Source organism: Lemur catta, chromosome 4, assembly GCF_020740605.2.
Source record: "Lemur catta isolate mLemCat1 chromosome 4, mLemCat1.pri, whole genome shotgun sequence".
Taxonomy (NCBI): Eukaryota; Metazoa; Chordata; class Mammalia; order Primates; family Lemuridae; genus Lemur; species Lemur catta.
In genome coordinates, this window is record NC_059131.1 from 5901387 (window position 1) to 5914231 (window position 12845).

Here is a 12845-nt window from a genome sequence, read left to right on the forward strand (position 1 = left end):
CAATCAACTACTCAGAAATTTGTTTACTTTTCTGAAAAATGAAATTTCTTCGCAAAAATGTTAAAATGTTATTTTTTAGGCCAATTAAAATGTTGTGTTGTCTTTAGTGACATTTAGCATCTGAATTCTTCCAGCCCATTTTCCATGCTGTATGGTAGAGGAGGGGTCACAGAGCATGTTGTCAAAATGTCATCTGCTGTTCTGGTGAAGGCTGTGCCTAATGATGATGCTGAAAAACAAAAAAGATGCCGTCGTTTAACAGATAATCACCAAGTATTTTATGTCGGTGTTGTACAGGAAGGAGTGTATGAGCTATCATAGACTCGTTTGACTTTTCTTAAGTATTTCTCTTAGTACTCTGGTCCAAAGTGAAAATGTACCTTTACTCTGATTTGTAGTAATTGAATTAAAAATAATTGTTACTATATTATTAGTGATCCATCTTACACTAATAATGAAAACATTCCTTCATTTGGTTAGCCTCTGGGCTTTTCAGCAGAGGTTCAGACAGTTAGAAATAAACTTTTTCCATGTGTTCCTTATATTAAGCATCCGTTAAACTAGCTGGCTGCCTTTTATTCCCACTGCTTCTCCATTTTGTAGTTTATGGAGAATGAGATTTTATATTCTTCTACAGTGATGACATGTATGCATATTTTCATTTAACAGTTACTTGACAAATACTTAATGAGCACCTGCTACTTGGCAGGCATAATTCTACATGTTTAGGCTACATTAGCAGCAAACAAATTTCTGCCCTCCAGGAGCTGACATTCTGGTGTGTCCTAGAGCTGCTTGACAGGGTTTGGAGTTGGGGCAGATCCTGTGGGGCCTGGTTGGCCATTGTAAGGACTTTGGACTTTCAGTCTGAGTGAAATGGGGCTACATTGCAGAGTTTTGAGCGGGGGCCAGACATGATCTGACACAGTTTTTAAAGGATTGCTCTGATGCTTGCGGAGAGTAGACTGTTAGGAGGGCGAGTAAGAAAACAGAGGTTCAGTTGGAGCTTTCTCAGTCATCCAGGTGGGAGATAGTGTTTCAGACGAGGGTATCAGCGGTGGGGGTAGCAGAAAGTGGTTGGAGTCTGGAGATATTCTGAAGATGAAGCCAGCAGTATTTCCTGATGGATTAGCTATAGGGGATGAGAGAAAGAGAACAGGCAGGATGAATTTTAAAGATTAAGACAATAATCCAACGTGTATATGTGATATGTTAGCATAGAAAATTATCACCCATGGGGCTAAGGGACAGAGGTTTTAATAAGTCATATTTGTTCCATTTGAAGATGAAAAGCAACACAAGGACTGACACACATGATACTCAGGGTGCACATAAGGAAGTTTATTCTATATGTTTATTATGTAATGAATTGACTTGTTCCTGTCCAAGCTTGAGATTTTAACAGTTACAGCAGGGTCAGCAACTATGGCCCACGAACCAAATCCAGCCCTCCACCTGTTTTTGCAAGTGGTTTACCTGTCGTCTAATGCTCCTTTAATGCTACAACAGCAGAGTTAAGTAGTTGGAAAAGAGACCATGTAGCCCTCAAAGCCTAAAACCCCATCTGGCTATTTACAAAAAGTTCATCAATCCTATTCTAGAGGCCCTTTCTGTGAAACAATATGATTCTTCTTCCATAGCATCTTTCTCCCTTTTTATTTCTTAGCCTTCTGACTATTCAGTCCAGATTCTGGAAACGCATCTCGTATTTTTATGTGTGTGTGTGTGTGTGTGTGTGTGTGTGTGTGTGTGTTTTACCACCAACTTCAATTTATGTCCCCCATTCTTACCAAAGACATATAAGAAAGCTCATACATTTTCAAAATGTATTCTTTTATGTTCTTGTATTCAATCACGTTCTTCCATTTTATGTTTTTTAGCTTGTCTGTGTCCTGTTTAGACACACAGACCTACTAAGGACAGGTACACGTGTCTGATTTTGTGATTTCCCATTTAGTATATTCCCATGTGTCTGAGGAGTTCATCGAAATATTAGTGGGGAATATGCAAATATATGTATACACACACACTTTGCAAAGTTTCTTTTAATAGGTAATTTCATAGCTTATTTATTTTTTAATATGTTTTATGAGATTGTTTTTACATGTCAGTTAAGACCTTATTTTAAACTTAGTAATAGAATTAATAATTTGTAATTAAAGTATAAAGGTTTTATTATATAGCTTTCTTGGCTGTCATTTGGTTAGTTGTATATACAATTGAAATTCACGAATTAAAAACAATTAGATGAACTATGGTCTGAAATATAGAATAGTTTAGGAGAAATGATAATTTGACTCTTCCATAGAGTAGATTTAAATATATATGTGTAAGTATTGAGGTCAGTTAATAAAGCTACACTTATATCAAAATATTCAGTGATATTGTGTGATAAGGTAATTATCTGGGCTGAGAAATTGAAAACACGTTGAAGTCTTTTTAAAATGACAAAGTCATATTTCCCTGTTATAAGTAAGGCCATAAAATTATTTCTGGCATTTTCTTCCATGATATATATGTATTGTGTGTGTGTGTGTGTGTGTGTGTGTGTGTGTGTGTGTGTGTTGTCTGAAGGATTATAAAATTTTGCACTATTTTTATGACAGCTTTATTGATATCATGCAATTCACCCATTTAAAGTGTACAATTCACTGATTTTTAGTATATTCAGAGTTGTGCAACTGTCACCACCATCAACTTTAGAACATTTATATCACTCTAAAAAGAAGCCCTGTATCCTTTAGTTATGATCCTCCAATCCCTGTATTACCCCCAACTCAAAGCAGCCACTAAACTTTCTGTCTCTATGGATTTGCCCATTCTGGATATTTCACATAAATGGAATCATACAATATGTGTTCTTGTGACTGGCTTCCTTCACTAAGCATAATGTGTTCAAGGTTCATCATTTTGTAGCATGTATCAGTACTTCATTCCTTTTTATGGCCAAATAATTTCCCCTTGTATGACTGTAACACATTTTGTTTATCCATTCTTCAGTTGATAGATATTTGGGTTGTTTCTACTTTTTGGCTATTATGAAAAATGCTGCTATAGATATTTGTATATATTTTTGTGTAGATATATGTTTTCATTTCTCATAGGTCTATATGTAGAAGTAGGATTACTGAGTCAAGTGTTAACTCTGTTTAACTTTTTGAGGAACTGCCAGACAGTGAATTCTGCACTATTTTGCTGCTAGTGATGGACTGGGAGGTATTTAATGATGTACCAGAACACACTAGAAATTCCAGATTAAGGATGGCTCACCTTCCTGAACTGTCCTATTACTTTGTTTTGGGGAGAAAGCTAAGTTATTTAATGGGCAAATGATTTTAAATATTAATTTTTATTAAAAATAATTATAGGTATGTTATATATAGTAGAATGCTAAATTTATATAACATTTTAGGTAAAACAAAGGACTTAAGAGATCTTTGAGCTTGGATATATACCCCTAGAATACCTGGAGTTATAATTTTATTCACCTCTGGTCATAACTGTAAAGTTTGAGCAACACTGAAACTAAAATTAAAAGTTAAAAATAATAGTAAATGTCATTTTGTGATTCTTTAGTAAGAACATGAAATAAAGTGATGAAGAAATCAATTTGGCTTAGCAGGTAGATGATCCGTACACATACCTGTCACTTTCAGGATTCCATAGTTAATCACTTTGGTTTATCAGTAACCATGTTCTGATTAATAATTTGGAAATTATTGTAAATAGGAATTTTGTAATTGAACTCTGTCACTCTTTTTTTCCCCTAGGTGCAGTACAAAAGGTTTCTAAAAAGTTAGAAATGCACGTTTATAGCAAGAGATTGGAGATCATGCTCCAGTAAGTTCTCCCATTATTGCTCAACAAGGTAGTGAGGATGGGGAGGAGGAGCCCTGGATTTGGCTGGACTCGCTTAAGGACTCAGTGTGGCTCAGACCAGGCCACCCCACGGCCCCCAGGCCTGCTTCTCCACCAGGACAGAGAACAGTTTGAACTGCTCCCTTCCAGCTCAGCACTCCAGCTAGTTCCAAGTACTTGTGACCTGCGTGGTCAGCCATTTATGTTTCCTTTAATATATTGCATCAGAATGTTCTCACAGGGCAAGCGTAATCAGCAAAGATGAAAACATCATCAAGGATATGTACTAAAATCTTAGCCAAATGTTACTGTGCCTTTAAGAATTATATATTTACTTCTTAAATGTGAATTCTTTATTAAGAATGGTTTCTTAGACTCTTCCCAGATAGTAAATCTGTAAACTCTGAATTACTTTTAAAGTTAGTATTTTTCTAAGCACCAGATAGTAGATCTTTTACCTTTCTGCAGATACTCTTTAAGCCTGATTTCTGAATGTTTCTCCAAATAAAACAATCAGGTAAAACTACCTCATAGTGGAAAGCTACAATTTAAACTTATTATACTGAAAAAGGAAAAATAAAAAGATTTGTATTTATTAATAGGTTTATAATTTCAGTGTCTAGCACAGTGCCTTGTACATAGCAATTTCTCAAATACTTGTTGAATAAATGACTGATTCTATTTTTAAACTGAAAGTTACTTAATTAGACATCTTAACCAAATAAGGTGTTCTTCAAGTTTGGAAGGGTGGTATGTTAACATTTGTTTCTTCCTTTCCCCCAAATTCTACACTGATAATCTTTTTTAAAGCAGCCATTTAGTGGCTTTTTGAAAAATAGATGATAGGCTTTAAATGGTGACTTCGCTTAAAGAAGCTATCACACATCTTCAAAAAAGTGTTCAGGGTGTTGTCATTTGATTTTTAAAAGCATCCTTGTTATACAAAGCCAGCTAACAGTGCAGGAACAGTGATTTCCATTGCCACTGAAAAGGCCACAGATTTGGTTGGGTCCCAACCCTGTGACTGTGGTAGCCCCTGGTTCTCTTTCTGTTTTTTCAGAGGGCTTTACTCTGCCAGCCTTAGAGTCTAAATGTCTTCATCATTTTTAGATCACTGACCCCTTTGACAGTCAGATAAGGCTGTGGAACTTCTCCCCGGCAGGGGGAATACACACAAGTGCCATTTTACCTTTCATTTCAAGAAGATTAGACAACCCCCTGCCCAAAGCCCCTCCTGGGACCCTGATAAAGAGCCCTGTTGTAGAAGGTGGGTATTGGTGCTCTCCTGTGCCTGACTAGGGACGTAACTAGAACAGTTGTGCTGTTGGCAGCTCTGTTCCCAGAGGCTTTGCAAAAATAGAAAACCTGTGGTGCCCTGGCATGCCGCAGCTCTCCCAGGTACAGCAGTTGGAGGTGCAGAATGGAGAAACATACTGCCACAGCTGCTCTGTTCGGGTGTGCGGAGGGCAGTCTGCAGGAGGCTGCTGGCCCTTCACTTCACTTTCCACTCTGGCTTTCTGCCCCAGTCCTGTTATGCCACTTCTCCCACCCCCTCTCCCGCTCCACGGACCCTCCCACAAACACCCTTAAACTATTCAACTGTTAGGAACTGGACTATGAGACAGAGAGCCACAGCTTATATTCACCTCAAGAATGTGAGATACCAGTGTCTTTAAACTTCCAAGTTGATCATGCCCTTATAAAGGTAGCTTTATCTTCACAATTGTTTAAATATTTAGGATTGTATGGAATAAAGGTATTGGTTTCTTTAGATGCCAACAATTAATCACATGAATATGAAACCTTTTTTTCCTATCCTTTTGAATATATTTCTGTATTTAAAATAGACTATTTCTTTTTAGTACTAGGTTACTTAGCCAAGTTTATTCAAACATATTATTAACATTAACTGTCTCAAAGAGCAAGCAGTTGACCACCACCACCCGGCTTTAAATGCGCTGTTGTCAGTGCTTAACTGACCGCGATGACCATTGTTTTTGTGGGTTTTTAGATTCACTGACTACCTTTTCTTAACTGCACCTAGCCTACAGATTGGACTACTGTTTTCTAACACTTCTGTAACGGGGACAATGTTGAAATTAACGATTAAACTGTAGCTCTTCAATGATAGAGACAATGTCAGTGATTTCTGTATCCTAGCACCTGGCATGTGGAAGATGCTCAATAAATACTGAGTTTAAGTAACTCAAAGTAGGCATTTGGAGTGATGAAAAGGAGAGGACAGCTAGAGGACTTGGGAGCAGTTAAACCTAGATACCTGGACTTGAGTACCAACTCGGCTGCTTATGAGCCATGCAGCTTTAAGCAAATTACTTAACTTCTCTGTTTCTTTTCTTCATGTGTAAAAGGGGATCCTTACCAAAATTATTATAGGTAAAGATAATGTATATAAAGTGCCTAGCACAATGCCTCTGAATAGAGCATTCTTTCTTGATAGCTGTGTAATTTAGATGTTTTATAAAATTAATAAGCTATATCAAGGTAAATAAGAAGAAGTAGATCTCAGGTATAAATACAAGTATTCTACTTTAGAACTAGGACTTCTCTTCAATTTTATTTTTCCCCAAATATGTAAAGCTGGACTTTTCCACTAATATTACATCTTTTTTATTTTAAGGGACATATTTGGAGAAGACTGTGTAAATGTAAAAGATGGCTCTGTTCTTAGTGTCACAGTGGATGGAAAAACTGCTAACCTTAACTTGGAGACCCGGGTAGGTAGCTGCTCCTTCCTGCGTCTAAACACATTTGGGAAATAAAGTAAAGGCAAAAGCTATGATCTCACATCTAACAGTTTACTTTTGTATTTTGGTATTTCCTTCTGGTGTTTCTTACTTTTTTTTTTTTTACATAGTTGTATTTATATTATTATATATAAAATCTTCTGTGTTTTTCCAAGTTGCTACATAGTACATGGTTCCCATGTATATTATTCCATTATTTTCCTTTTCCATAATACACTTTAATTCACCTCAGCATTTCCCTAGTTTGGCTTCTAGCTGGTTTTAGATTTTTCAGAGAAGCTGCTTTTCTGTTTGCACCAGAAAGATCCAAGTGGCTTTTCCAAACAATAGGGTTTGAGAGTGGGGCCTACTCTGGTCTCACACCAGCATATCTTTCGAAATTATTTCACAAGATGAATAAGTATATCTTCCTTGCAGGGTTGTTTTTGAAGATTACAGTAGTTCTAAACAAATAACTTATGTTTTAAATTTCGTTTCTATAATCTTTGACTATATAGGTGCTTTGAGAAAACACATTAGATTTATTATACCTCAATAGAAAAATAAGCTAAGAACGTGAACAAGTAATTCTCCAGAGAAGACATATAGATAGCCAATGAACATAAAACAAATACTCAGATCCACTGACTACTGGAGGACATACAGATTTAAAGTATGAAATACCACTGCTTCTCATACTGGCACAGATTAAAGAGAGTGATGGGGCCCAGTGACAGTGACAGAATGGGGAACAGTTACCCTCTCGTGCCCCTGGAGGAAGGGGAGTGTAAATTAGGCAGCACTTTCTTTCTGCAAGGCAGTTTGGTGATGTGGTCAAGGCTTAAAAAAGCAAGGCCTTTTTTCACAATTCCACTTACTGGATTCAACCAAAGAAAATAATCAGACAAGTGAGCAAAGATATATATACAAGGATGTCTATGTTAGCATTAAAACGATGCTAAGATACTGAAATATCCAAGAGTAAGAGATAAATAACTGAATGCATAACGTATATGTAATGCATCCTCACACTCCCAGTGCTGTATATGGTCATCAAGGATGACGATGGTGGGCACACCAGTGGCATCGAAAGGCCGGGCCTTCTGGCCGTGCACGCGAGGAGCTTGTCCTCGAGGAGCTTGTGGCTGGCAGCACACCTATTGGAAGGCCAGCGGCAGACACCTGGAACAGAGACAAGACTTGGGCCCAACCCGGCTCCATCTACGGGGAAGGGCCCAGCTCCGCTGCGCCTGCGGCGCGTGCTTTTGTGAGCCCCTCTGAGCTCCACCTCCTGATGGTAAAGTGGGGAAACTCAGCCGCTAGGATATGGCGGGGGAATTTTCGGCCCTGAGCGGCACGCAGGAGGCCCTGGAGTGGGGCCCCTCCTCCCTCCAGATTCCGAGTAACATGGCCAGACCTCGGGGTCCGTTACTGGAATGCTGCTTTCATTCTGCGGAGCTTTTCCTGAATCTTCCGCAGATGTTTCTGGCTTGGAGACGTGGTGGAAGGTAGCCCTGTCGTCTGCCACTAACATGGAAATGTCTACTCCGTTGAAATGGGTGATTCTTTGCTTGCAGCAGAATTCTCTGCATCTGAACTGAAAGCACAGGTGAGACTGCCGCGGCCTGCCGGGGCCTCCAGCCGCGGTGGACACACAGAGGACTGTCTCAGCCAGGTGCTCCAGCCCGCGCGGGTTCTCCGTGGCCGTGGCAAAGTTCCTCTGTTCACAGCGAGATTTTGCAGTCAGCAAAAATTTGGACATTAAGTGCAAATGCAACTGAAACAAGAAAATGACACAACAGTGTCTTCTAGTTAAGGTGAACAAATAGGAAATATCTGAGATCCTGTTAAAGTAATCTAGCTTCAAGGCACAGAACAGCGTGTGCATAAAGGAAGCCATTAGGTGGATACAGGTCTGAGTGGCGGCCGCGGAGGGGCTGGGGTGGGCGTTACTTGAAACAAAACAAAACAGAAAGGCAACACCCCATAAGCGGAAAGATTTGAAAAGAAGTCCAACCTTGCTTCTCATAAGCAAAATCTCACCAGGACAAACCTCCCAGCTCCCAGTTTGCTAGAAGAGGAACAAATGCGAAGAGTCAAAGTTCTAGGACGGGGAAAGGCGCCCCCACCCGGGAAGACGGAGCAGACGCGTCCAGAGGCAAATAGGGAACAAACCAGCAGCTTCTTGGGCAGCTTCTCATCGTTCAAGTGGCCTGTTGGCTGCAGGAGGGGGGTTTGTCCAGGATGTGGCCCCTTGAGAGCCGCCCCTTCCTCTGTGGCTCCTTGGCTGGCAGGCACGGATTGCTAGATTTCAGGGGAACACCTCACGAATGCACATGCCGCACCAAATGGGATTCTTACTCCTTTTCAGAGTAGTCCCAAGAGGCTGAGTTCTTGGGCCCACTTTCAGGGAAGATTCTGGAGAATTCAGCTGACCCCTCATTTCAGAGCTGCCTCTTCCTGAGGACTGTCACCATAGCTGGGCCACAGGTGGGAACAGACTGGACGCCCTTCCACTGGGCTTGACTCTTGTCTGCAGTGATGCTGATGCAGTCAGAGACCACACAGGTGGGCTCCTGGGGGTCATTCACAGATGTGGCCTCCCAGCCATCCCGGTTGAGCGCCTTTTAAAGGATCTTAAAAAAAACATTTACCTATTCCCACTTTTTAAGTTGACATCTCAGTTTTTTTCTTTGTTGGTTTAAATAGATACAAAGTATGTAATTTTCAGATAAAACTGTTCCATCACTTTAAAAAAGAATAATAACACAGATTTATTAATGTGCAGAATTGTCTACCATACATTGTTGAGTGAAAAAAGTTATAAGACAGTATATATGATCCCATTTTGTTTTTAAAATATATATATGTGTAACTAAAAGTCTAGACGGTTATACAGTGAAATATTAACAGTAGTTATCATTAGATCATGGAATTAAAGCTTTCTTTTTTTCCTAAATTTTTTTATGGAGAATATTTATGGTATGATAAAAAATTACCAGGTGCAGTGGCTCATGCCTCTATTCCCAGCTTTGGGAGGCCAAAGTGGGAAGATCCCTTTAGACCAGGAGTTCAAGACATAGAGAGACTCCATCTCTACAAAGAATAATAAATAGCCAGGTGTGATGGCACATTCCTGTAGTCCAGCTACTCAGGAGACTGAGGCAGAAGGATTGCTTCAGTGCAGGAGTTCAAGGCTGCAGGGAGCTATGGTTGCACCACTGCATTCCAGCCTGCGCAACAGAGCGAGACCCTGTCTTTATAAAATACATATATATGTAGTTTAAATAGCATGTAGTGTTTTGTAATTGTAATTAAGAAATAACTAGAAGATTATTTGTGAGTTTAAATGAAATTGAACACCAGCGTACCCCCAAAATTTGTGCAACTATTATGTTGATAAAAAATTTAATACCAAGTATTGAGTGAATGACCATAATCCATTTTTTGCTAAGTAGTTTGTGTTGCACAGACTAACTTCCTTGGAGTATCATTTATTGGATCAAAATATGGGCTTTGAAGTACATGTAGTTTACTAGACTTTTCCCCAGTCTTTTTCTTTTTCCCTCCAAAATTCATCTCTAATTAGACCCAGTCCTTGTGGTGCAGGAAGCACTTGGCACCCAGCTGCGTGCTCACAGGTGTGCAGCGCAGCAACTCTGCTTCTTGGTAATACACAGTGACCTCCACCAGTACAGATTATTGTTCTTAAAGAGTATTCATTTATCTTCCATGTAATAATTATAGGCAGTTATAATAATTCAAGGCATGTTTGTGCTTTCACTTTCAGACTGTAGAATGTGAAGAAGGAAGTGAAGATGATGAATCTCTCCGAGAAATGGTGGAACTGGCTGCACAGAGACTATATGAGGCCCTTACACCAGTTCATTGATAAGTTTTTGTCTGTATATGTTAAAACTTTTTAAAAATACTTGCCTCTACTTCTGCTACTTAAAATAAAATATGTTAGTTTCTCTGGTGTTGCCTATTGACTTTCGATGTCAGGTGGCCTTAATTCCAACAGCCTGCATACTGCTAAATTACCAACTAATTTGTCCATTAGTCTAGAACTAACTACTAAACTACGCCTTATTTTAGAATTTATTGATTCTACTTCCCGGCATGTATGCAGCTCCCACTGAAACCTTTAAGATTTGCTCACAGCAACTGAAACAGAATTTATCTTACTGTACTTATTAAGGAAAGAAAATACACAGTGGTTTCTACTTCCATATCCATATTCTAAATTTAAATGAACAGGAATTATCACTTAAAAGTGTTAAGCACCTTTCTGTTTCTTTCTTCCTGACACTGTTGCTAAATTCCTTAATTGATGCATTTGTAAAATTAGGACTTTTAGGACTCAGTATTTTCTTTATATTGTATCTACACATTTAACTCAGGGATATTCAGAGTATAATTTTTTTTTTTTTCTTTCCAGAGACAGGGTCTTGCTCTGTCTCCCAGGCTAGACAGAGTATAACTTTTATGACTCAATTTATGGATATTCAGGTGTCATTTGTTTGTTTCATATGTAAGCCATTAGGCCAAGTACACATAATTCAGACTTGCAAGTAACTGGACACAGGAGTGTCTGGTGCTGAGGGAGCGGCCCACTCTGCCAGGGGCTGCTTTGACACCTACTTCAATGAAAATGGCCTGCTTGCTCCCTCTCCAGAGGAAAGGAACAGGTGCACTGCTAGCTTCTGTTCACAGCCCGACTTCAGAGTTGCCTACACTCACTGTCAATCTACAGTCATCAGTTGTCCACAGTCAGTAAACTCCACCGACACTATTTCATCCTCATTTTGCCTCACTGCTTATAGTGACAACTGTTGACCACTCCCCTGCACTCTGGTGACAATCTTCAGTGTAAATCTGACTCTGTTACTTGAAATGCATTTATTTCTATAAAATAGCCTACTTATGGTCTCTTTGGCTCATACTAAAGGCCTAGGGGTTAAAGTCATAAGATTTTATTGTGATTTTAAAACACTTTCAAGTTACAAAAATACACACAATATATAATATATACAGCAAATACAGCAAGAAGGGAAGTGTCCTTTCCCCTAAGGTAACCAATTTGAGTTAATAACTATTCTAAATTGCTCTTGAATCTGAGTCTTCATCTCCACTGCTGCTGTTTGAGCCCAAGTCACTCCTCCCGAATTCCTGCAACAACCTCCCATCCCCACTCCCTACAGCTGAGTCCTAAAATAACAGATCTGGCCTCAAGCTTCAGCTGCTTAAAGTCCAACAGGAGGTCATCATCGTGATTAGGATGAAGCCCAAGCATCGTGCCCCTAGCAGGTGCTCTCAATCTGAGCTGCTCATGGCAATCACCTGGGGCGCGTTATAAATGCACTGATGCCCGAGTCCTGCCGCAGAAGTTGAGTTAGTTGGTCTGGAGTGAGCGGTCCTCAGCGGTGCGCTTTTACAGTGTAGAGTAGGACTAAAACAATATTTTAGTTTGTTTGATGGTGACTTGTTTTTTTGCTCTTAGCTAACAGCCAAATCCCGCTTCTGTACACAAAGCTTGCTTGCTTATTGCTTGATTACGATAAAGAACTAAAACCATGCTCAAATGCAGTTAAAAAAAGAAAAAACCGCACCGCAGGTGGCTTCCTGATAGGGAGGCCGGCTGTGCAGGGCGAGTGTCCTTGGGGAGAGAATCTCTTGGGAAAGAGTCTCTTATCAAAAATAACTAGCAACAGACTCCAGCAAAAAAAAAAAGTATAAAAGCTTTGTTTTTACCCCAGGGCGGGGTCCTGGTTCGTAAAGAGACCACTGCGTTGTTGCTCTGGGACTTGGACCCTAGCTCGAGCTAGTAAATAAAACTCCTTTGCCTTTGCAGCCTCAGTGACTCTGTCTTTCTGTTCCCGGGGCCGAGGGGAACCGGCTCTAACAACAGCTCTCTGGCTAACCCTAGCTTGGAGCCCAGGAACCGCCAGCCTGGAACTGCAGTCACGCGTGACCCCAGCTACACGGAGTGGCGTCGGCTGCCCGGCCCTTCTGGTTTTCCCCTAAAGCTCCGTGGCTTCAAGACATCCTTCTGACCACGGCCCTCACACTTCATCGCACAGTTGAGGTAAAAACGTTCGATAAATGACCAAGTTTTATTTAACAGATGAATTCATTGTAAATAAATCAGCCCTCCGTATCGGCAGGTCTCTGCAGACAACCCACAGCGGGGAAAAGGAGAAAATAGTGGCTGTTTGTGTCTGTACCGAACAGGTGGGCTTT

The 12845-nt window shown here is 40.0% G+C and overlaps 1 protein-coding gene across 2 annotated transcripts in view; it reads left to right on the forward strand.

The window, feature by feature from the left end:
- Nucleotides 1–10581, forward strand: part of CPSF3 (cleavage and polyadenylation specific factor 3) — a 37437-nt gene extending 26856 nt beyond the window's left edge. For both annotated transcript variants that reach the window (XM_045549007.1, XM_045549008.1), the window contains 3 exons: nucleotides 3771–3840; nucleotides 6497–6593; nucleotides 10393–10581. In XM_045549007.1, the coding sequence (XP_045404963.1) occupies nucleotides 3771–3840; nucleotides 6497–6593; nucleotides 10393–10494 (269 nt within the window). In that variant the 3' untranslated portion in view covers nucleotides 10495–10581. The remainder of the gene's footprint in view (nucleotides 1–3770; nucleotides 3841–6496; nucleotides 6594–10392) is intronic.
- Nucleotides 10582–12845: the final 2264 nt, after the last annotated feature.